The sequence below is a fragment of the Perca fluviatilis genome, chromosome 11, assembly GCF_010015445.1.
Source record: "Perca fluviatilis chromosome 11, GENO_Pfluv_1.0, whole genome shotgun sequence".
In the NCBI taxonomy this organism is placed as follows: domain Eukaryota; kingdom Metazoa; phylum Chordata; class Actinopteri; order Perciformes; family Percidae; genus Perca; species Perca fluviatilis.
Genome location: NC_053122.1, coordinates 10296605 through 10323581, shown reverse-complemented (window position 1 = coordinate 10323581; position 26977 = coordinate 10296605). Strand labels below are relative to the sequence as shown.

At 40.2% G+C, this 26977-nt stretch overlaps 1 protein-coding gene across 4 annotated transcripts in view; it reads right to left on the bottom strand.

Moving 5' to 3' along the window:
- astn1 (astrotactin 1) overlaps nt 1-24876 on the bottom strand; it is a 566677-nt gene extending 541801 nt beyond the window's left edge. For 3 of the 4 annotated variants that reach the window (XM_039816835.1, XM_039816836.1, XM_039816838.1), the window contains exon 1: nt 24430-24875. In XM_039816835.1, coding sequence (XP_039672769.1) covers nt 24430-24733 — 304 coding nt within the window. In that variant the 5' untranslated portion in view covers nt 24734-24875. Of the gene's footprint in view, nt 1-24429 lie in introns of all 4 variants that reach the window. The other variant, XM_039816837.1, reaches the window with a different exon arrangement.
- Nucleotides 24877-26977: the final 2101 nt, after the last annotated feature.

Below are 26977 nucleotides of genomic sequence, written 5' to 3'. Positions count from 1 at the left end.
CAACAGTCGGCTTACCTCAAAAAAACTTGAAATGTTTCTTTCCTCCCTGAAAACAAGCCTCCTGACGGTGAGGGAGAGAAAGCCATAGTTATTGTGCAGGCAGCTGGAGTGGAAAGTGTGGGGCAGAATGCAAATGTGAGTGCTGCAAAAAAAAAAAAAAACAATAACACAATTGCTCAGCTTCAGTTGTGAAGACAGGTCGTCTGTCTTCCTCCTCTGGGCCAAGACGATAACATCTGTTAGCACATATGGCACTTCGGAAAAGAGTAGGTTTGTAAATCTAACAGAAACAATGACAACACGGACGGTGAACTGAGGACAAAAAAATCATATGCTGATCGGAACCAGGCCTATACATCTTGTGCTCTGTCACTGTGCATGTGTGTGTGTTATGTATGTAGACGCATCTTTGGGAATACAATCACATCTACCTCACTGCTGCCCAGCCCTCCCTTTAAATGTGTGTGTGTGTGTGTGTGTGTGCGTGCGTGCTGTGGTGTGTTTAACGTCTTCTCCAAAAAGGTGCCTGTTAGACATAAGATAATAAGTCCTATTGAATTAAAGATGGCTCATGTTAGGGAATGATAGTGAGATTAGAATCAGGACGTAGATGCATGGGGACTCTCAAACCAATCAATGTGGAAACAGCCATGCCATGTCTGTCTGAAAGTTGAAGCAATCAGCACTGCTCCTCATAGCCCTTTTTATTAATTCTGTGGACAGGTTATGTTATGAGATCATGTTAGATAAATAGTAATGGCCTCCACCCTCTTCTGCACTGGCATTCACAAAGCCCAATGGCCATATGTTTTGAGACCAGCAGATGCTCACTTAACCTTCTACCAATGAGCCACAGATTCACTGCAAAGTCCATCACAGCCAAATACCTCATGCTCAGGGACACGCTTAAACCCACCACAATGTTTTTTTACGTCTCTTATGGAAGGGCACAGGTACAACAGAATAAATAATTTAATACATTTATTATAACTATACTAATGCATATTCTCCCAAAGCAGAACATGAAACAGCACATATGTTATCAGGACTACATCCACAGGAACACAACAGCCCAGGGTGCATTTTACTCAGTTACCATCGTGCCAACATCTAAACCTGCTGAACTAGTTGTCGGAAGATATTGCACTACAATTTAGTTTTCCATTATCTTAAACAGATAGCTGTCAGAGGCATGATATTGTACTTAAGACTGTAATTATTGACTTCAAATAAAATGTTTATTTTTAACCCAACTATTTACGTTCTATGAGAAAATGTAAAGTAGACTGAGGCCATCAAGCATCCAAGTCCCTCACCCATGGGGCATCAATAGAAACCACTGCGCATGCCCAGACCCTAGCTCAATGTGAACCTGCAGGAACCACTGTGCCTCCCTGGACCATTGTGTGTCCCCAGATAATATTATGCATTACTAGTTCCACTCTTTAACTGCCATATTGTGCTTTTCTAATGTGACGGTAGGAAATACCATCATGTTTTTTTAGAAGAAAAAAAGGAAATACCATACTGTAATAAAGGTCAGTTTTTAAAAGAATCTCTGGAATCCTGACCATTGGGCATCCCAAGAAATTTTGTAGACCCTGGATCACTGTACATCCAAGGAGACCACTATGCAGGAGACCACTGTGCATCCCCACATCATTGTGAATCTCCAGACTATTCTACACTCTTTAGACCCAAGACCTTTGGGCATCCCAATAAAACATTATGCATCCACAGACACAGATCAATGTGTATCCCAATAGACTATTGTGCATCCCATTCCACTCTTTTAGCATAATACAGGTCCTTTATAATAATGGATCATAGTTAGCGATGCTAGCAATAAACTACAGTGAGATAGTTTTAATTCAAAAACAATGGGAGCCAATGAACTCTGGGAGCAATCTGGCAGTGCAAATATTCAGAGCTTCTAATTGTGGCAAATACTATGCATGGGTGGGTTTAGAATTCCTTGAGCATTAATGGTGATAGGAAAATAAATTGCGGTAGTATTATCCTAAGGCTTAGTTTGGATTACAGCAAGTTCAGCCTGAGTTACCCCTAATTCCCCCCCCACGCCCTGACAATCGGGGGAGACGGGGTGTGTTTGTAAGAGAGGATGTGACAGTGTGCAAAAGAAAGGTGGGGTGTGGCTCCTCTGATATGTATTGTTATTTTCTAATATTGTAGTGCTAGTATGGCTTTTGTTTCCCAACAGATCATTTGTGGACGATGCAGCTGAAAACTTCTGTTATCTGAGCCTGACATTCATTTATAAACACTGATATTAGCATAGAAAAACTCATTGATTGATTTTTTTTTTCCTGCGAGCATGGAAATAAATACAGTATCTCTATATTTTATTCGAGAAAAAAAAAAGACTCAAGTGTATTACAAGGTTGCATGGATTGTCACAAATTGGCCGCCATAAGAAAAGGTTTTAAAGCATTTCATTTGTATCATATCTGTGACTGGAAACAGACCAAGGTCTAGAGGGTGTATATAAAATGTCTTATTCTGAGTTTGAAGCTGCTGTTTGACCAGGGCACTCTGTTTTACTACCGGTATGGAAGCTCAGGACATCAATTCACTTCTGTAGACAGTTACATTAGCTTCCTGGCTGAAGAACTGCTGCATTGTTTGCCTGCTAGAAATAACCAATACAGAGTTTGCCATCTTACAATACATTAATTTGCAGTCTATTGAAAAGAAAACATAAGTTTACATATAGGTTCTTGGAAATCAATTAAGTAATTTTTTCCTCATTGGCATCCTCTATTTTTGTGCTTGGAGGTGCGAAGCTGTTCAGTATTTTGGTTTTACAGAGCTACACGTCTTAATGTCTACAAACAGTTCTTACAACTACACCCAGCAGTTTCTGCGTCTTTATACAGCAGAAATTCTCCTCCATGACTTTTTACTGTGTTTTTGTGACCTTAGAGCATTAGAATTTTTTCACTTCAGGATTAGTATTGCCATTATATGAAAATAAATCGAAATCAATCACCAATCAGATCATCAGTTTACAAGATACTCATCATGCATTTATACTTGGAAATATGTAACTTCCACTTTAGTAACAGTTAGTAAATTCTATGTACCGTCACTTTAATACACTACCTATTGATCCTGATCCCATTTTATAGGGTTCACTGCAACAGTTAAGTTATTTTTTATAGAGAAATCAACTCTCCACGACTTGTGCTTCCTCTGCTGAAGCCAATGTAGGACATTTTACAAATATCTGGGGGGCAATTTTTGTCCCCACCGTCTAAAAGAATTGACAATCAACATGCGGGGATGTGTGTGTGGCTGTGACAATATAAGTGAATCATCATGCGGCACTTGTGCAGAAGACAACGAGCCGACGCCCAGCTCGTCTAGATGCTCTTGTTTTTACGTTTAGGTGGTGCTCATAAAATGCTTAATCGGCAGGGTAAAACCTGACTAAATATTCCATCATGTTAATTTTATTAGATTTGTCTCCTCGAGTTTGGCCTCTGTGTGCAAATGAAAACAATTTACAGTTGCATAGTGAATAAAGCACTGTCAGCTTATTCAGATAGCATTTTCTGCCATTTCACATAGTGGAAATTGAGTTTATACACAGTACAGGGCTCAATCGGTCGTAAGGAAAGTGTGTGAAGGTGACACACACACTGCATTAGGTACACTGTAGTGAGTTCACTGCTGCTGATCTGTAGATGGTAGGACTCAAAAAACACTTACACTTTTGAGCACCCTGATGGCTCAAGACGGGCCAAAACACATGATTTGAGTTTGTTTAAAGGGTCAGTTCACCCATAGTAAAACCACTATATACTATGTTGTATCTAGTCATGCAGAAAGTTTGGATAATCCACAGAAGTCACTATGAACAGTTCACATTGGAACTACTTTCTAAGAAAGAAATAAAACATAGATTTCATGACTTTATCCAGTGCAAAGAGAGGGTTGGAGAGTATTTACAAGCGACAAACGTACAAAATAATGTTTTTCAGAAGTAAAGTTCCACTTCATCAATGATGGCATGAATTTGAATACTCCTCTGTGCACCCTCTTTCTCTGCTGTCTGTCTAGCTCTGCAGGAACATTGCTTTGGATGAAGCCAGGAGGGAGATCGTTAATATCCAAATGATGTTTTCACACTGGCTGTTGTGGTCAGAGGAGGTGAAGTGTGAGTGAGTGAGAATTTTCCATCCACCAGCCAGAGTATACCAGCACTTGGTTGGCTGATGCAAACTTCCCATTGCGAAACAGAAAGATGACCACTCTTGGTCAGCCAGCAAAGGCCTGGGGAGAACTAAGAAAAAGACACCGGTGTGCAGAAAGCATAAGAAGAGCAGGCGGCTTTGCTATGAAATAATGAAATAGAAACATGCCCACGTCCACCATGAAGCCTCTGACAGCTAGAGAAATCTATCATGCCTTTCATTTTTTTACCAAAAAAGTTCCCAGTACGTGTGACGAATAAGTTATTCTTCAGCTTTCTGGGCTCTGTGTAAGGTAGGCCCTTCTGATACAGATTATTATTTTTTTTAAGGTCGGCACAATCTTGTAGTAAAAAATAGTGTGTACAGTGCAATATGAGAGCTAAGACGTTGGTGGAATGCTTCAGTCAAATGGTCTATTACAGGGGTCTTCAATGTGTTTTAAGCCAGGGACCCCTTAACTGAATGAGAGACGGAGCAGGGACCCCCTACCACATATATTGTATAAAATGAAGTTGCATAATAAACTGGGCCAACAATAACGTGTGGGCAGCCTAAAGCCTTTATACATACCTTTTTTAGTAAATAGAATACAAACCTAAAATATTTGTTGGCATGATTTCATAAATCATGTTTTAATGTTAAACATAAAATCCTTAGTATTAACTATATCTGTAGTATATTTCCTTACCTATAGGCCAGTAAGCCTATCATCAATGTGTTTTGTTTCACAAATAGGCTCATTTGTAGTTGCTAATAATGTGTTTCATGTTTTGACTTTCAAATAATTTACAATAATTTGGTGCCCCCCCCGCAGTGATTCTGAAGGCCCCTACTGAAGATCTCATGGTCTATTACATAGAGCAAGAGGCCTCCAGACAAGCTGCCTAATGCTTCGGTTTGGTGTCCCTGCTGATAGAGACCGTGCCAGGAAAACAAGAAATGTTTCGGCATTTGGATATTGAGAATGAGTGTATCTTTAGGCTAATTACATTACCGCAGAGCAAACAAAGCCAAGCTTCATCAGCAGCAGCTCCTCGGCCCAGACTCACTGACAATTACTTATCTAATAGATCGACTGGCTCATCTCTCGCTGTCTGTTCTCTCCCGTTTATTTGTCTATTTCAGTCTCCTCCCGAAGCAAATCTTTCCTCCCTCCCTCGCTCCCTAACTTGTTGGCCTCTCTCGCTTTGACCTCGTCGTTCTTTCGCCATCTTTTTCTCGTCCTCCGTCTCCTCATTCTCCTTCTCTGTCACCTTCTCTCCTTGCTCTCACGTCAGCTGTCTCTTGCTACCTTGCTCGCTTGTCTCCTGCTTCCCTTACCTGTCACCCTCGAGGGGTTTAATCATCAGCTTAATGTCACACCCTATTAAAGGAATGCCTGAAAACACACACACGTTCATCCCCACCACCTCCCTGCTGGTTGGTGGCTGGTTACACTTCTAGCTACTTTAGCTTTTTCTTCGCAAGTAGTAAGCAACTTGAAAGGCATGCTCGACAAGACGGAGCCCTCCCACAGGCAGACTGCTGAGTTCTGTTTGCATATGTTATTTCCTCCATATAGTATGTGATGAATATATCTTTGAGTACACAGCCACTTGGGCTAAGACGAATGGCAGACAGATGTGAAGCTGATGCTTTACTGAAACAAAAGAGGCAGGCAGGGCACAAGGAACGGGGATAACAGGGTAGCTCAAAGGAGGACACCGACCGGTAAAAGGTGTATTCATACAATCATTTCTCAGAGGCAGAGCAGCCTTGTGGGGAAATATCATCCTAACTGATTAATATTAATGCAAGGAGCCAAAGAAAGGGCAAAGTATCTGAATGGCATTCCTAGATGTCAAAAAAATTGTAAAATACAAAAATGTCATAACCATGGCATGTTATGAGTTTAATAAGCCAACAGCAGCTAATCGACAAAAAAAAAAAAAAAAAGACAAAGAAATTAATAAATAAATAAAAACATCCCTTCTCGGTTTCTGAATAAGTATTATGATTTGAGTTTATCAATGGCTGTCGTGGAGAGCTGAGATGAAACACGCAAACAGCGCCACCACGCCGGCCAACTGTTATTGAATATAAGATTTCATTTGTAAGAAAGAGAATGTTTCATTTCCTACAATGTTTCTACAAACTGTAAACCAATCAAGACCCTTAAACAATTAATTATTGAGGCTCCAATTTCTTTTGGAAAAATAGGCCTAATTTGTGTTGTTAGATTGTTGTTGATTTTAGGATTGTTTGATGTAAATGACACCAAATATTGTTTCTCTAGTTAAGTTATTTTTTGACGCTAATGCTTTTATTTTGAAGATTCCCGAATCCAGAAGTAAATATACGGCCACAAACGAGAAGAAAAAAGCAGTCGAACGAAGGCATACAGTTATATTGTTTTAGCACCTGGCTGTTAGAGGCACAAGGTATGTTAGTTTACATTTCATTTATTTAACAACTGTTTATAACTCGGGTTACTTTGTGGTGTGCTGTTTTATGGTTTTGCAGAGATTGGAGAGTACAAGCTAGCAAGTTAAGCTAACATTAGCATATTGCTATATTGGCCTGTAGATGGCGTTGCCTGGTTATGTGCCTGTTGTGTAACGTTACATGAAACGGGGTTATTTGAGTGATACTACAGTGAAGTGGATGTAAAGGAATGTTTCAAAGAAGCATAATTTTATATATTAATTTGATGTTTCATTATAACTTATGTTGATGTCTGCTAATAGAGTTGGCAATATATGAATATGATTCACGATATTGCAGGGAATGATTATTTTTGTTTCATTATTCTCATTTTCATTAAATAAATATTGATATAATGATTATAGTGTGATTTTTGAGAGGATCCTCTCAAAAATCACACTATAATTAGATTTTTTGTCTGTAGGATACCATTTGTAGGCCGGGACGTCTCTGCAGCAACACAATACTTCATTCAGAATGGTTTGACACATATTTTGCCTTTAACAAATATTGCGGCCCCCCCCCCTGCAATTAGGATATTGCACTAGTCCATACTGCGATTTCGATATAATTGCGAAGCTCTAATTTGGGCTGCAACTAATGATTATTTTAATTATTGATTAAGCTGCAGGCTTAAACAAAACAAAGTTCCACAGTGCTGTCTTCAATTAGCTTGTTTTGTTTGACAACCCAAAATATATTTCATTTAATGTCATACATGACAAAGAAAAGCACCAAAAAATCTAATTTGAGAAGCTAAAACCAGAAAATGTTTGGCATTTTTGCACAAAAAAATTATGATTGAATGATTGATTAATCGTTGCAGCTCTAATGAGTACATTTTTTTAATTTTAATCCACAGGTCATTTTAACATTTAACAACAGCTTCATAGAGTATTATCACTTTTAAATGATTGGCTTGTACCAAAGCCAGCAAAATCCATCATATTCAAGACCTTAAAGTGGTTCCTCTGGTAGACATTTGTGCTGCCCAACAGGAGAAGGGTAGCCTCATACCTGAGGACATTTGGCTATTAAATTCTTTTGCCCTGCTGGGGATGATTAACGGCCTTTTGAATTCAGTAAAGATGAATTCCATTTATTGCCTCTGATGGACAGTTGCAAATGTGTTATGACATTTGGAAAACCTAGTGAGAATCACTGGAAAACAACTTTGCAGAGCACCTTTAAATGTGCATGATAAGCACCAGCTTCAGCTGTACCAATGTCCTGCTAAAAGGAATTCAACACTTACATGTTTGCCTGAAAAATGTACAAATCCTGATAGTGTCACAAACTCGGCTACAGTAAGAGTTGATAGCCTTATCATTTTTGGCTGTTACATTCACAGTAATGGATTAATATGTATTTAAAAATGGTAGCTCATGGCAGTGCTTCAACAAGGCCTTGTTAAACTTTTGCCCCACTTTATCCCCAAACCCCTGTGTAATTGTCCATTTTTATAATAAATGGGCTCTATTTTTACCACCTGCATGGTTTATATGTGATAAGCTCCCCAAGGGAGCAATAGCTGACAAATTGAAAATTCATGACCATGTAAATATTTCACTAACATGGCACGGCTGGCATGCACACTGCATTCACAGCCGACCGTGCCAGCCGCGGGCTCAACTTGAACATTGCGTGAAAAATAATTTTCCCATTAATCCACATGGTTTAAATTTCCAGATGCTACATCCCCTTTGACACGGTCGACCAGGTGACTTCATGAGACATCTCACTGGAAGTGTAGCGGTGCTGCGCTCGACAGAATAAAAAAAGGTGAGGGGAGAAATGTGAGACATTCCCCTTCTGCACATTTCTTTTGTTTGCTCCTCGCGGTCGTTAGGTGGATAGAAATGGTGAGAAAGAGGCTTCCTGGGAAAAGTATTAAGCACTGTCTTTCTGATACCTGAGTGCAGTATCAAAGTAGGAGAAAGGGTAGAGTGAGAAATGGAATCCCCTCTTTGGTTGTGCCTCACTCACTAAAATAAAGCCGAGCCCTATTCTAAAACTTTTTACCAACTTTTCCATCAACTTTTATAAAGTAATACATTCACTCCATTGACACAATAATTCTGAACTGCAAGCTTATTTAAAATGGATAAAATTGTACTATGGAACTGTGGTAATAAAGTCTCCAAATATTGGGTTATTAAGAACAACATGTCAAGAACTTAAGCATATTTCCCTATTTGACCAATTAGCTACGGCCCTCGATCAACAGCCAGTTTTAAATCTCTTATGGGAGCAGAACGGAGACAGCTCCTTTATCAGAACATTTCTCATGCATGGCTGGATAACGTGGTAATTTGTTAATGCTGTATGTGTATGATAATGTGATGCCCGTCATAATCTATGTCATTTAGTTGACAATTAAGCGCCAGTCCTAATCAATGCCACTATGAGGGATGATAATGTAGTGTATCAGTCTTCAGGAACAGATGCCATTTTGTCAAAAGACTTACCACAAAGCAATCTAAAACTGTCAAACATAAAATAGATTTCATCCTATGAGAGAGAATAGTTTGTGCAGTTTTATTCAACAGAAACTAACTGCTGGAGCAGGTTTTGGCTGTGTTAGGAAAGCCAACATCTTTTGCAATATTTTCTACAAAACTACAAATGCAAATACAAAAAAATTGGCCTACGAAAAACTCTTTCAGATATCTCAGTTAATCACTCTGTTCAAGTTCCACAGATACAGAGATATCAAGGTGACAGTGAAAAAATCTTCACCCCTGACCTGGGATCAAATAAACTTTTCTTAACGGTGCTAAGAGCCAACAGGAGAAAGTCTGTGACCTATTTTGGGTTTTGACTGATTGATCTTAAGCAACCAGAGTTCCCTCGGTTCAGACTAAGAGACAGACATAACAAGGTCAGGAGATGCCAAAGGGAGACTGAGATGTGCCAGTAGATAGCTACAAATACCAAGCAAGTAAACTACACACACAAAAATAACTCAAAAACCTCAGACTACTTGCTGAGCCTGTAATATATAACTGAAACAACTGAGGTTATCAACAGTGTTACATTGTAGACTCTAACAAAGTACTGTATAACTGATATACTTTGACTAATGGGGTAAAATGTATGTATAATGTATGTCTAGTTGTGGTCCTGGATGAAGACAAGAGACATGCATTTGAAGATGTTATGAAGATAGCATGGTTCACATTACAGTTTATGGGTGATTAAAGGTCCCATGACATGGTGAATCAAAAATCATCTTTGAATGATTTTATATAGGCCTTAGTGGTCCCCTAATACTGAATCTGAAGTCTCTTTTATATAGGCCTTAGTGGTCCCCTAATACTGTATCTGAAGTCTCTTTCCCGAAATTCAGCCTTGGTGCAGAATTACAGCCACTAGAGCCAGACCCACAATGAGCTTTCCTTAGGATGTGCCATTTCTGTGTCTGTAGCTATTGAGGAGGAGAGAATGTCTATACACTGGGGGACCATAGGCAGGCTGGGGGAACGCATATTAATGTAAAAAAACCTCATGAAGTGAAATTTTAACGCCATGGGACCTTTAACGTTACGTGCACTGGCTGGTGTAGTTATATGATGAAAGTTAGCATCAGCAATGTAGCAAGCTGAAAAGGCTGACGCTCAGTATTTGTATTACAAGAACGGCGAGCGTGTGGCCCACTGCACATGTGCATTAGTGTTTCTCCATAGGGCTGGGCCATATGGAGAAAATCAAATATCACGATATTTTTGACCAAATACCTCGATATCGATACCGCAACGATATTGTATTCTAAATATTGCGCACATCTAGGCTTATACATTGTACAACAGTCTGGTAAGTTCAGAAAATTACATCACTTTACTGTAATGCAGCCTTTAAAACCAGGAAAAGACAACACTTACGCCATATTACAATATTACGATATCCAAAATCTAAGACGATATCTAGTCTCATATCACGATATCGATATAATTAGGGCTGCTCGATTATGGAAAAAATAATAATCACGATTATTTTGGCCAATATTGAAATCACGATTATTTAACACGATTACTCATTAACATTTGGATATAATGGATAGTATCCAGGGTATAATCCGTTAGTGTCCGTTATCTCATCAGAATAAAATCTGTTTTACTACTGTGAGTCGGTTCAGCTTTACAGATATCACACATAACGTTACACAGCTACTGAACAGTTCTCACATCACATGTTCACTCACTATGACCACTACTGCTGTCATTACTAAACATTGTGCCAAAATATCAACAATAATGTGGTCGTCAGTGGGCTTATTTGCTAGCTAACCTTAGAAAAAATCCAGCACATAGACGGTACCTTAGAGTAACGTTACGTGAAACAGGTGATTTAACGTCCCTGCTCATTTACATACAGTTTAACAACAAAACTAAATGCTGAGGGAACATTACTATGTTTTTTCATGTTGGTTTTGAGCAGTATGCCTATGCACCCCCACTAAGCTGGAAAAAGTTTTAAACGCATAAGTGAATACAGCATGTCGGGGAATACAACGGTGTATAGACAGTATACTACAGCGGGGGCAAAGGGAGAGGGACCGCAGGGTTAGCTAACGTTAGCTGTTCCCAGACAACTGAGTTGGTTTTGCCTTTTTTGCTCACCAAACGCTGCTGCCATCTTTACTCGCCCTGAGTTTTTAAATTCCAGCGGATGATATGCACACGACTTGCCTCCCTGACTGGCTTCGGGAGGGGCGGATGTGCGCATGCGCGTGTCATTCAGAACAAAAAATAAGAGTGTTCTTGCAAAACAGAACATGGCAAAATAATCGTTTTTTCTCGATTATACTATTTTGGTGATCGTTGGGAGCCAAAATCGAAATTGAAATCTAAATTCAATTAATTGCACAGCCCTAGATATAATATTCATATATTGCCCAGCTCTATTTCTCCTGTTGGTCTCGCCCGCACGGCACAGACTTTACATTGGGATGACATCACGAACATTAAAAAAATACACTTTCGTAGTCGGGTTGGGTATCGTTTAATTTTTTCCCCCCTGATACCGGTGCTAAAGTGATCCTTTTACAATAAAGAACTGCTTGTTTATTGCTAAGGCCATATGGTCTAAATTAAATGATTAATTAATAATGCAATAGCAATAACTTATAACAATAACTTATTTCACCAGTAAATTGCTGTTAAATGACAAAAACAACCACCAGGTGGAAGAAGGGTATAGACTTTCAAATAAAGAAAATAAAATGAATTTATACCTAATACGCCTATTCTTGTTCAGAATTTTCCCTTTCTTACTGAATTAATGCTATATATTTTTTTACATGTATTAGTGTGAGCAAGCTTCCTAAAAAAAACATGGAAACTCCATGGCTCTTTAACTAGAAAAAGATTTTAGACTAGGTGCAGCTCACTAAGGAGTGATGGTTAAAGTCTGTGATTATGGAAATATTGTTGTAGTATGCAGCGTCCTGTTGTCAGGTAAACATGTCACTCTCAAAGAGGCTGAAGCGAAAAGTTGACATGGAAAAGCCCAGCTTTAATGATGAATGGACTGATAAGCAGGCTATGTATTCGTCGCGTGTATGCCTCATTTGCAATGAAGGATGCTGTTGCAAAATAATACAACCAGCATCATCATCATCAAGAATGAAGAACGCGAACATAACGACCGAGAGTTTGGTTAAGCCAGCAGTTACATTTCCAGATTCCCGGCAAACTAAGATAAATAGTTAGACTACAAACCGACAGCTTTTGTTTTAGCTTGTTTGTAAAAATTCGCTATTTGCAGAGTAGAGCTGTGTTTGCGTAAAACAGCGCGGTGGACAAGAGTGGACTGAGCAGACAGAGCAGATTTGAATATCGCTTTCTACATGTTTATGCCGGTCTACACAGGTGAGTGCATTGATAAGTATTGACTTTTTACTCACCAAGGTTAATTGTAGCCTATTTACAGAAAAGAGATATCGTGAGTTCATCTGCCCCAGCAGCCGTTGGTAATCCTCTCTGTATCGTTCCCAGTCAGGTGCTGCGTGTTTTAACGCACACACATCTCGGCTCAGCTGTGTGTGTGGAGATCGGGCATCGCTGTACAGAATCCCGGCATGAATAGAGATACAAATACAGGGGGCTGGGTTTTTGTTTTAAATGCATTTTTTCCTCTTTACATTTTGTGAATTCATGATTATTCTGCGGGCCAGACTAAAAGCTTTGGCGGGCCAGATGTGGCCGACGGGCCACCAGTTGATGATGGCTGGTGCTAATTAGCACCGGGTCTCGGTACCCAACCCTATTTCCTAGGCTCCGGGAACGTTTTACACATATATAAGTAATAATTGATCTTGTTTGGTGTCTTGTCAACAGTTTCACAGACGCGTCTTTTATAATGTTGGTCTATGGGGGAAATGCTTTTTGGACCACAGGGGAGCTTTTCATTGCAATAGCGCGAGTTGCCTCTGGGAGACATTGGCAGCAATGCTGACTGGCGGCATTGTATCCAGCTCTCTTAATTCTTCCTTGAAATATAAAGAAAAGCGTTGTTGAAAGATAAAATGAAATAGAAATGGAATCATAAATATTAGTGGGGAAGGCTTTCTTGTGGTGTGTCTTGAGGTTAAAGGAAGAGTATGAAGCTTTATAGTGTTTACACTATTTTATATCTTAATCCAACAACATTATTTATTGATGTATTCAGTTGTACTTTCGACTTGACTAATAACCTTTTACTACATCTTGTCAGTTTCGAGACTCTGTAAAATGGACCCTATTTGCATAGAATGTAATCAACTCGGATGGAATTTGGATAAGTTATCCGACATATTATATGAACATCTTTCCTAGTTAATTAAGTACCGCACTGGCAATTAACTGGTACTGATGTTGGACGTTAGGCTGCTATCACATACAGGGATATGATGTATTTTTTGTTGTTGCATTTTTCGCATTATTCATTTATTTTTTTACGATGTTGTTGACTGAATTGATGATCAAAGTCAGCTTAGTTATTAACCCATTGCTGACATCAACGTTCAGTTTCGTCAAACACTTAAAAGAGTTTTCACTCCCAAAACATTCATCGGGAGAATCAAAACTGATTTTTACAGAGTTCAATCAAACTTAAAACTAACTATCCCTCTAAAAAAAAAAGAAAAAAGAAAAAAAAAAGGATGTTGTATTGCCTTTGAACTGATGTCCTTCTTGAGTGTAACACCTCTCCCAGAGGTTGAGGAACTGACAGATCGAGGCCAGCCTGTGATGACAGCAGCAAATTAAGATGTATTGCTTCTACTGGGGTGATGAAATCAGGACATCAGAGGGGGAAACTGAGAAACTAGTCTGCAGCTCTCACCACAAGATCTTCCCTGCATGCTTCCTTTAACGGAAGCTAATCTGAACACCTCTGGGGAATTGGTTATCCATTCTTTTTCTATGGGTGAATTTCCCTGCACTTGTGTGTCCACATAATAACATGATTCCTCAACCTTTCATTTTATTTGCTCTAAGAACTCTCCAAGGTGGCCTGTTCATGGGTTGCCATACATTACTACACCCTAATCTTAAAACAAGGATGAAAAATATTTCTAGCCAGTGCCCGACTGTTTGTCCAGCTCCTAACCCTCTCCCACTGGCCTCTGTGAGCCTGCATACAGATTACAGTTTGTTCTCCCTTGATCTCCCCAGCCTAATAAAACATGTGTAGCAGCAGTACCATTTTTTGGAAACTATATCAACAAGCTGCAAGGGAGCTGGCAAAAATGGATATGTATTTGAGTGTGACACCCTGCTGATGCCGTTTGCAGATTTCTCTTGGCAATTTTTACCTTTTTCATCACCACAGCAGTGCTAAGATTTAGAGGAATCTATAGCACTCATGTGTTACTAGGGCTGGTACTTAAATAATGGATAAATGTGTTCGAAGCAGAGTTTGGAAAACTTTTAATTGCTGAGATCTGCCGTTGTGCACACAATTCTGTCATTTTAGACTATTTTTTAAGTTCTGGTATGGCTGCTTGTGTTGTGACAGCATTTAACATTTCGTACAGTTGGCTGTTTTAGCTGGATTGTAGGGTAAAAGTAAAGTAAAAAGAATGTTTGGTAGCACCCAGCCATATGAAGTATGATACAATACCTGAGTTTTAGTATTAATACCTAGGGTGAGGTTCTTAGCCTTTTTAATTTCAGATCAGGTGCCCAGACTGGCTGTGCTTCATCGCTAACAAGCAGGGATGCAAACTCATCAGGGGTGAAAAAGGTGACAAAGATGCAAACCCTCTAGTGGGGTATAGCATGCCCCCCTGAGATAATTTATTTTTAAATATCAGCTTTAAACTGTGGATTCACATGCACTCACAAAACCCATCCTGGAATTGATGTTCCTGCTACAACAGCCCGTTGTCACTCCGAACTCCTAAAATACGGACGCTTGGGCAGTGGCTGTCAGCATCAGATACCAGGCAAGTGTGTATGGAACGCACCGGGCAGCACAGCAGCTCCGCGGCGCCGGAGGATGACGTAGTATTAAGAGCGACAACGGCAGTGAGCAGTATTAAGCCCGAAATTCCACGTAGGGAGGTTGGTTGGGGGGGGGGGGTGTGGATGGGTCAAACAACACCGGGCAGCATCAGTGAGCCAATAAGCATGCAGCATATTTCTCACAAAACGTCATGAGATATGCAGAAAAAACTCTACGCTAGGCACAGAGACAGGGCTCACAAAAACGTATCTTTTGGAACCGGCATCGAAGTCATGGTATTGGTACTGGTATTGAACAATGCTGAACGATACCCAGCTCTAGAAATGAGGGTGAAAAGCCGAATCTGAGACTACATTGTCCCTAAACTAAACAACATTTGATAAACCTAAATGTTCTTTTATGATAATCACTACACACAGTACAGTGGCAGTATGTGGAGTTAAAGATGCCCCCTCAAATGTTTCTCCTTCCTCCCTTCCTCTGCCCCTGCCGCTGGGGCGATAAAACAAACGCCACCTTTCTTTAAAACCCCTGTCTAAGCACCCGATCACGTTGCCATGGAAACCATTAAATAGCAGCCGTGCGCCTCACAGTGTCTCTCTTTTTTGATTCTCTCTCTTTCTATCTATATCTCCTTGCTCTCCCTTTGTCTCCTCCCGCTGAGCTCTCCCCCACACACCTCTGTCCAAACACCAAAACAACCCTTGGTCTCTGCTTGATGTTACTAGCAGATTTATTCTCAAGGAAGACAGAGCAGGGGCAATAAAGACGGCAGGGACTTCCCTACCATTATAAGGTTTAGGTGCCGCACCCAAGCCGTCGTGGGCACCACCTAAGCCGAAGGAATGTAAAATCAATGTGAACATCAGGACTAACAAAAGACTTTTGATCCGCTCTAATGGTTGTAGTTGGTCCCCAGTAGAATTCTTTAGCAAGTTTTGTCTTTAACCTTTTTGAGTGTCATTTTTTAATGTGCTCTAACTTTTCCAATATTTTAGACAGATATGGTAGCAATAATAATGGTCCAAAATGATTTTTTTTTTTAATTGAAAGACTTTCTTCAGGGATGACCCCTAAACCCTCTGCAAAATATGTGCACCCAAGTCTTCCACAAGCCTAGGGAAAACACTGCAGATATTATAGATTCTATTGTGGTAAATCAAGGCACATATGGGCATAACCAGCAGATTGTTGGTAAGTTTTGGACAAGATGAAGTGCTGTGGTGAAGCACAAAGGAAGGTTTCATTATCCCACCCGAATTGCTGGATAAGGATATAGACTGGGAACTGGAACCTGAGGGAGTTTATGGACAAAAAGAGGGCGGAGAAACTCAGAATGTTGTGAAGGTCTTTCGTGGAGTTGTGTATTCCACCTCACCAATGAATCCACAGGAAGTAAACATCTAGGCTTATATATTCATACCTCGGTGATGATTTAGAAACTTGGAAACCCGTGGGGGAAAAGCTTTGCTAAATTTCAGCCAAGAAGTTTTAATTTTGCAAGAGCACACTTCTGGATGAGCCGCACTATTCTTTATGTACGCTGACATTGGAAATGACAAAAGAAAATATACTGAAAGATTTACTTAATTTTTGACTGTAGTGTGGATGGACACAATGTCCTACAATGTAACACAGGTCAAGAGAAACATAATAGCTAGTCAGTGGGGCTGTAAAGTCACATTACACTGGGTCACGGTATGGTGCACACAGAATACACTGTATGCAGATTCCATCCATCCATCTTCGTCTGCTTATCCGGTGTCGGGTCGCGGGGGGAGCAGCTCCAGCAGGGGACCCCAGACTTCCCTTTCCTGAGCCACATTAACCAGCTCCGACTGGGAGATCCCGAGGCGTTCCCAGGCCAGGTTGGAGATATAATCCCTCCACCTAGTCCTGCGTCTTCCCCGGGCCTCCTCCCAGCTGGACGTGCCTGGAAACCTCCCTAGGGAGGCGCCCAGGGGGCATCCTTACCAGATGCCCGAACCACCTCAACTGGCTCCTTTCGATGCAAAGTAGTAGAGGCTCTACTCCAAGCTGCTCCTGTATGCAGATTGAGGCACGTAATGTGGAGCCAAAGTTTACAAGCGCAAGTTCCGCCTGGAAACCTTAAGCCGTATGCAACATAGGTTACCACAACAAGCGGATTGGCGGTTGAGTCAGTCGCTATGGCGAGCTCAAACAAAACACCAAAACTGGACTACGACAGCAACGGAGAGAGAGTTGTGTATAAGACAAGGAGGCTGTGTCGGTGTTGCTGCACTGTTGGAGGGGATGTGAATGGAAACACATTCAACATGCTAACCCCCATTCGACGGCATCACCCAGATGTGCCAATCACTGAGATGATACACGTCTGGGTTCTTTGAATGTTTAAATATATACTAACTGAAACGTTCCCCTAATGCAGAAGTTGTAACTTGGATTATTCTCTTTATTTTGTATTTTCAATTTCATTGCATAAAAGGTGCTTTTCAGTTTTGTAGTTTGGGCCTTTAGGGAAAGTGTTTCTTCAAATGTTTCCTGTTTTTATAGTGAAAATTGTTTACCAAAGTTGCCAGTGGGCCAAATGCTATATTAGTCCCTGTAAAGGTTGTGTCCGTCTAAGACACTTTTCATAATAAATGACAAGAGAAGTGTCCTCATGCATTTAGGTTTCTACAGAAACGCAACGAACCGTGACTTTTGTGTACTGTTACACCGCTACTATTTAGGGATTGTTGGGTAGAGCTGCCTGAGAAAAGCCAAAAAAATTAAGCCATGAATCAGTTTTGGTTTCAAAATTTGCATGTGGCAGAATAATTCTAAAGCCTTTGAGTAATGTCCAGCAGCACAGCACATTTATGATATATATTATTTTCCTGTTAGCACAGTCATTTTAATATACTACATGTTTATATAATTAAAATAGTCCTGACAGCATAGTATTTGGGTATAGTATGGAAATGGGACACAGGTAACTCCACAAGTGGGTGACATATGCCGTTAACAATCCCTGCACACTTTCACATTATTGTCCTACTCACATAAAAGTCGTATTTTTGATGTGCATATAAATGTGTCTCCTACTTAAAGAATGTACGCCAACATTACAGAGGCAATACTAACAAACAAAGATTTATGTGAAGATTCTGGAAGGAACTGCACCCACTATTGCAACAACATGAAAATAGACCCAAAAAAACACCACTGTTCGCCTAAAATGACAACTAGAAATCACTTGTTATCAACACTGTTAAAAACAGCTTCAAACAAACAAAGCCTGTGTACTGTGGCGCTATTACATTAGTCACAGAGAGTAAAAAGGCTGGAAACACCTGAAGCAGCAGTTTATTCATGAGCCAGCTAATTAGCACTTTTAATGACCGGCCTAAAAGTCACTGCCTTTCAACTACCAACTGTTCAAATTCTCAACAAGCAACCCTTAATGAGTGGACGTTACAGAATGTGCTGACCTGTTAGTGATATGCTGTAATGAACTTTTGTGCTTCATTGTCATGTGAAAAGCAGAAAAGTTCTGAAAAGTTAAATTAACATTAAAGTGAAAGAACTTTGAAACTTCAGGTCCTATCTTCCCTTTGCATACTAAGCTTTTGGCGGTTCTGATTTGGAATTTAGATTGGAATTCGGAAAAGTGGATACATTAATAAATGATCCGTACAAATTAAAATCACTGACTTAATCCTCTGTTTTTATTTATTGCGTGAACACAGTCTAGACAAGAGCTGCAGTCAGCAGAAAGAAATACAAAAGAGTGTTGACAGAAATGAAAACGTCTGCAATTATACAAATTCATACTTTAATTTTTAGAGCCCTCGAGAGGTTAAACTATCCAGTAATCCACTGTGGAAAAAAGATGAAAGTAAAAGATGATCAAATTGGTGTTGAGGAACTGTTATTAAAAATCTTTGTTTGATTTCGATTTTCTGTCTGTAGTGCAATTTACACGAGGCCAAAGATGGTTTCTTGAGGAAAGAAGCACCACTCTGTATTATTTTGATGTTTAAAAAGGATAGAGAGTGGACTTTGTTTAAAGGACAATTCCGGCGCAAAATGAACCTAAGGGTTAATAACATATGTGTACCGAGTCGAATGTTCTCTGGGATCTGTTTTCATGCTAATCGAATGCGTCTCTAGCTTTAAACAAGTTAACGCAAACTGGTGGTTAGCTGCTCATGCTAGCTTTCAGGGCAGATGGTAAATTGCTATTTTATACCACTAACAAGGCTCAAAATAGCACCACACTTCAACTGTAGCATAATGAGGGTCCCTACCGAAGCATTGAGAACTTTGTAAGTGTACAGACAGTTTATTAAAAAGATAAGATTATAAAGACATTAGCATTCATGTTTACATGAGGGCGCCATCTTGGAAAACAGCCATGAGCAGTTGAACGACGAACGCCGTGCAACCAGTAGCAAGTAACATATCTATGTAATAAACTGTCTGTACACTTACAAAGTTCTCAATGCTTCGGTTTACATGTAGGGACCCTCATTATGCTACAGTGGAAGTGTGGTGTTATTTTGAGCCTTGTTAGTGGTATAAAATAGCGATTTACCATCTGCCCCGAAAGCTATTGTTAGCAGCTAACCACCGGTTTGCGGTAGCTTGTTTAAAGCATTCAATTAGCATGAAAACAGATCCCAGAGAACGTTCGACTCGGTACACATGTGTTATTAACCCCTAGGTTCATTTTGCGCCGGAATTGTCTTTTAAGTGTTCAAAAAAAAACACACATGGTGGTTACATCTTGTGATTGCAAAAGGTAAAAACTAGTTGGAAATTTCCATCTCTATACTTTTAAGCATATATGTCAGGCTCAGAGAAACAAAAATGATGACATTTTTCAGTAGTTTCTGACATTTATAAACTGAATAGGCATATAATCCGCACAAAAACCCTAGTTGCAGCCATATGCTGTTTGTCAAGATACATCTGTTCTAGTTGACATCGTCAGCACATTTCATTATTTGAGGAACATTCACATTGCAGGACTGACATTCTCACAGCATACCAACAATAAAAAGGTCAAAACAACTTGCAGGTCTACAGGTCCTCTCAGCTTTGTTGTAGGAAAAAAATACGAGTTTTCCCGAAGAGCACATTGCACTCAGGACCCAAAGGTGGCATGTACCGTAAGTACAAGCACCAGTGGAGTTTAATGCCATTTGCATTGGCAACAATGTCAATCTTTATATGGAAGGGATCTGAAATGTACCAGCCAAATTATTGTTCCAGAAAGCTGATTTGAATGGGCAGCAGTTAAGGGGTGACTACCTTCCAAGCCTGCTGCCCAGATGTGCAAATCACTGCCAGAGCAATTATTACCTCACCTCCTGCACAATTTATGGCACAACACCAAAAGGATAAATTCCTAATAACCTAGCCGGTCTTCTCTGACACTAACTAGTGGCTGCGGTCCTGCAGCTAAAAAATGTACTGTCAGTCAGAGAATCTCCTCTTCTCAAATTGCTTCTTAGATGTTTCACAGAGAAGCAATTTGGCGAGAAAACTGTGAGCCACTGTAAACGGTGGTAGAAATGTGGAATTTAACACACACACACACACACACACACACACACACACACACACACACACACACACAAAACCAGATATATTTTTCAAAATATGTTACTTCAAAGAGGTTGACAGGGTAGGGAAATTAAAAGAATCTCAGCATGCCTCATTACAAGATTCCTTTTTTCTCTTCCCAAAATGAGGCACAGAGCTTTATGGTTCCGCCTTCCAACTACAGCACTGAGACCATCCCTTAAACATTTCTGATCTCTGTCTCTCTGAGGTCTTCAAACACACCAATAATTACTGGGGTTAGCTGAGGATGATGTGTCCTGATGAGACATGGATGAAGACTGGGGACTCAGTGCTGCTGGTGAGCGGGGTACTGTGTGATAAGCTACACTACTGCATTAAGCTGTTTGAAGTGGTCAGGGTCTTAAGTCAAAACCCGCAAGTGTCTTTTATTTAAAGTGATTCTCAGTATTTTACTATCAAACATTCCTCGCCTGTAGGGGTTGGAAGGATGCTGAATTTCTGTCAGTTACAGAAGAAAGTATTAAAATGTCCACTTCGGGAGCCACTCCTAAAGCATCTACTTCTCCACTCGCCATACATATTCTCCATACTGTATCTTCCAAACACTGATATTTTCTTCCCAAAATATGGCTGAATACACTTCTTTAACAGCAAGCAGTATATTTGAGTAGCGCATTCATGAAAACGTATACCAAACATATGGTTGGACAGTAAACTCTCTATGGGTGGTTTGATACATGTTGCCACCTGTTACAAATGGAATGCAAACAAGAAAACAAAAGACAATATATAAGTGCTGCTCCAACATAACTAAACTATGTGCACATGAAGGAACATTACAGCACAGATGAAGCACTGTGAGCATACTATGGTTAACATTTTTTGTTTTTATCGACTGAAAGGCTGACTGACTGTTGTAGAGTATCAGGAGCAATAAGCACTCCATTGGAAGGACTTTGTTGCCTTGCTCTGGTAATAGTCAGGTAATTACTCAGGTAATGCTTTCGACTTCCTTTGAACACAATAACATTAAAATTATTCTCTCATTTGCGGCTACTTCTTTAACAAGCACAATGCTTAATTGACAGCAATCCACAGCCTGACACACACAAAAAAACAGCTAGTTTGTTTAGCCACAAAGTTATTTTGTTCGCAGGGCATACCAAACTGAAACAAGCCACGAACAACCCACAGTTAAGGATGAATACGTGTACCTTTGCACCCCTTCTTAACAGGGTAGGTATTTAAAACTAATATGGCTGCATCGGATTTGGCTGTTTAATACGACTATTTGACTTTTCATTTCTTTTCTTTTTTCATATAGACTATCAAGCAATGCTTTATTGAACTGCCAGATTTTTGCACAGGGTTCAGCCAAATAATCAGGGTGACGCTGATGTTCAGTTAAAATAGTAAACAGCCTGGTCAGCTCACCTAGTAGAGCATGTGCTCCATATACAGAGGCTCAGTCCTCGCCGCAGCAGCCCCGGGTTCGATTCCCCATTTCATTACCCCTGTTTCTCCCCTTTCATGCCTAAAAACTGTCCTGTCAAATAAAGGCCTTAAATATAGTAAACGAGCCAGGTTAGCCCTCCGAGGTTATGCAAAAATGTGCAAAATTTTTTGCAGACACTAGATGTCAAACAAAAGCCAGAGACTATATCACATTCAGTTACTGTGAACTGTAGATTTACCACTTCTAAGCAGAAGGCAGAAGATAATGTTATCTCGGAGCCTGACCGACTCTTCCTCCAGGCAGCTGCCTCCGTCTCTCTCAGACTCTCCCTGGGCCTGGGTCCAAAGCTGCCTTTACCGGAGAGCAGCGTGAAAGAGAATAGTGCTCACTCTGCAGCTACTTCTGGGAGCCGAAATGTCCCCAGAAGTACACTGGAATACCATTTCAATTCAACATTACATTTCTTAACTAGCCAGAGACTTGGCAACAACTTTGCCAAAACACAGATCTGTGCTGTATCCAAGTTCCTGAAACCTAAGGAACGTGTTGCCAGTATACCTCCTGAAGCTGCGAGCAGATACAGCTCCAAAATCTAATCAGATCATCTGCTTTACTCTAAAGAAATAAGTTATTACTGCTGCTGAGTTAGCCTACACTATGGGCCCTATTTTAACGATCTAAGCGTACGGCTTGAAGCGCCTGGCGCAGGTGCGTTTAGGGCGTTTTGATAGCACTGCAAACCCTTGGTGTTCTCTCAATGAGCTTCATGAGGTAGTCACCGGAAATGGTTTTCACTTCACAGGTGTGCTTTGTCAGGGTTAATTAGTGGAATTTTTTCCCTTATTAATAAAAAAAGCAAATGGTGGCTACTTTGAAGAATCTAAAATATAAGACATGTTTTCAGTTATTTCACACTTTTTTGTTAAGTACATAATTCCATATGTGTTCATTCATAGTTTTGATGCCTTCAGTGAGCATCTAAAATGTAAATAGTCATAAAAAAATAAAAGGAAACGCATTGAATGAGAAAGTGTGTCCAAACTTTTGGCCTGTACTGTATATATACATGCACACACACACACACACACACACACACACACACACACACACACACACACACACACACACAGGTGAACTCAATTTGCTTGTAGGAAAAGGCAATTCAAACAGGCAACTGCTTTGAGAAGTGACAACAAAGATACATGGACAGATGAAACAGCTGAGTAGATCTAACAGCCAACAGGAGGTGCTTTTTAACTGCTTTCCTTGTTGATTGTTGACTTGGGCCAATAGAACACTAAATACTTGTACAATCAGGCCCAGAGCCAACACTAAATCCTCACACAAACATCCAAAGGCACACAGTTAACACAACTGGGTGTATAGATGTTATATTGCAAACCACACAAAGCCACGGAGTGTGCCTCGCTGCTCATCGTAGCAGAGGGAGATCCTCACGGTAGCAGCACTAGCAGCAGCAGCAGCGGCGATTCAGCACCATGGACAGCGGCCAGCTAACTTCCACAAAGCAAACTTTTTTTTTCGCTTTCTGCCAAACTCACTGTTATTCAAACATAGCTTAATGTCCAGTTAAAATGGACCTGGTTTGGTCTAAACTTTGATAAAGTTCGGTTTTCTAAAGCCTAAAAACTAACATGAGAGAGTAAACTGTAGCGTTTTAATCAATTATAAAACATACAAGACATGGGCAGCACAAAGTGACCACGTAACAACAATAACAAGACAAGCGTTAAGAGTTGTAGCCTACTGAAATGAAATTAGTTTGGTTGCATGCTAGTTTGTTTAACTAGCAAGTAGTTCCCTACACATGTAGCTAACCGAGCCACGTGTGTAAGCTAACATTAAAGAGAATATACAAGGCATGAGATGGACGCTTCTCTTACAAATGTATTGCTGGCTATACTTAAATGTGAAAAAAAACTACAATTTTTGTTAGCATTATGATGCTATGCGGCCTATTATTTGCAACAAGAAGTGCTAAGTGTTGATTTAGCTCACCATAGTGTTATCAATAACAGGCGCTAAACTAATTATCAACCACTGACTGACTAATGACGTAGGCTATAAACGCAGCTAATGGCGTTAGTCATTTATTCTGGTTGTTATATAGCCTGATAATGTGTTTAAAGCAATGAAAACATGGTATGGTGCCAGGCCTAAGCTAAAGATGTTCCGGTGTAATGATAAAAAAAAGAGTGAAGGGGGGTTGTAATCTGCTCAATTAGCGGCCAATGAACCGCGGAGACCGTCGGTGTTTTAAAAACTCACCTAAGACGAAAAAAGGGAGCTCGGTGTTTTCCAGGTCGTCCACCACCACGACGTCTCCGGGAAAATCGTTTCGAACGGAGAACAGCAGCTTGGACTCGGAGGCCGACGGACTGTGCATGATGTTGAGGTCGTTTTCCCTCAAAAACGGCAAAGCCGACACGGTGACGCTCTTCATCTTACACTCGGTGTCCTGGCTCTGGTCCTCGTCGCCATTTAGACATTGGACATGAGGCGTTAGGACGACCATGAGGACCCACGCGAGCCCCAGCAGCAGCGGTCTCAGCCCCATGTTGATGCTCGCCATCTCCGTCGCTCCGTTTCCTCTCTCCCCTCCTCGCGGTTTCTCTCGCAGGCTGCTTTCGGTCCCTCAGCCGGCGGATGAGAGAGAGAGCAGCAGTGATAGGCTACATCGGCGGGCTCTCACAGTGTGGGAATCAAACGCACCTCGTTTCTCACATATGATCAATCACAGTGGTTGTTGTGCGTTTTATTGCTGTTGACCCCTTTCCTGTAATACATCGATAAGCTGTCTAAATTGCTGTAATGGATGAGCATAGATTGCCAACAGGACATGCACCCAGAATGCCCTGTGGGTCCCGTCACCAAAAGTCTCAGCATTTCTAATTTAATTGTACATATGCCCCCCTCGTGCACATGGCATATCATCTCCAAGCGACACCACTGAGCATATTTAGTAGTTGCCCTGACCTCTGTGATTAAGTGGACACTCGACTGGGTGCATGCATAATAGTCTACTTGATGGGGTAGATGCACAAGCTGAATTTGAAAACTCCCAATCAGTGTCTGTAGTGCCACCACAACAGATAGAAAGGGCTCAAGATCATTTTGAATTGGCATTGGGAAAGTTTAAAGCGAATGTTGAAGAAAGAACTGTACGCTAGAGTCCATGCAACAACAAAAAAAAGGATTTTATTTATTTTAAGTTAATGAGGCTTAAACTTAATCTCCACAATGTTTAACAAAAGCCATTTAAAACCAAAGAAAAAGCAATCAGCAGCTACATCTCTCAGCAAGCTGCCACCAATATTCTGTCCACCATTATGTGTAGCCTATCTACTGCAAGTACAACATTTCATCTGCTCAGGTAAGCATACTGTAGACTGAGCTAGACAAACCAAGCTGGGGAAAAATAAACAATTCAAAAATACATTCATTTGACATTGCTTTGTTACTTCTGGGTTGACAACCTCAATTTGTCTATGTGCACGTGCAGTTACTTTAACCTCATTTACATTAACATTTACAGCAGAGCAGTTTTACCCATCCTTACACAACTTTGCAGTGCTTTGCAGTGTTTTCACTATCGCTGATTGAACATATGATCTGAATAACAACAAGAACAACAATGACCATGCATACTGTGCTTCACTGCAGGTCAATATGGAGCACATATAAAAAAAACACATTTTGAGCAAGCTGGTCATTAACTGCAACACTGAAATGACTAATTTGACACAAAAACGTATTAGGATATGAGAGTTAGCTTTGGAGCTAACTTGCTACTTATTAACATGAACTTACTTAATTATATGATGTCAATTATGAGGGGAATTCATCTCTCAAACATTCAGTGAAGTGATCTAATAAACAATTTAATTTAGTTCATTCAAATTCACCAATCATATTCAAGTTCTTTCTCCATCTTTCTGCGTTAAATAAAATGATTGGCCATATGTCAACATTGTTCTGCTACACTATATACACTTGTGTTCTATCAATGACAAACGTCAATGGTTTTAAAGTCCCAGCACACACAGATTTTTTTTTTCTGTTATTCTGGTTGATTCGATTTTAGATTAGATTAGACTTCCACTCAGGTTTGAGGGAGGGCGAGGTTAGGCTAATCATGTGAGGTCACGTCACTCTGTAATAATAATGATAAAAACAGGGCAGTGAGGGAGATGTTGAGCTGATTTTGCCTTACTTTCAGTTAACATTAAATATTTTTTTAATTACTTTTTGTTGTAAACATGGTTTAAAGTATTTTGAGTTGTTCCAACTTTCCTCACTCTCCTCACAAGGTACGTTTACATGCACACCAATATTCCACAATTATTCTGAATATGAACATATTGCGAATTTGATACAGATCATGTAAACAGCATATTCTGGTTGGATATTCCGAATAACGGTTTTTGGATATGCACAAACATCGCTTGGCACAGACTCTTGAAATAAAATGTGTATAAAAGGTCAACTAATAATAAAAGAAACAATAATGAACTCCATATTTTATACTCTGCATTAAATACGTTTTGTTACAGATTCAGCCTTAGTTATGCACACCAGAAGAGTCTTTTGAGTTGAGAGAAATATGTTGCCCTCCTCCAGGATAAAAGAGAAGGGTAGAATGTAATAAACATTGTAGCAGCAGATCCCACAGAGGAATGTGAGCAAGACATGACAGGATTGGCTCCGTTGACGATATGCCATTTTCTTATTTTCAGAAATAAACAGAAACTACTAAAGTAAGGTGCCATGCATCGAGCATGCAATCATCTACTCTGTATTAAGAAGAGCTGCATGG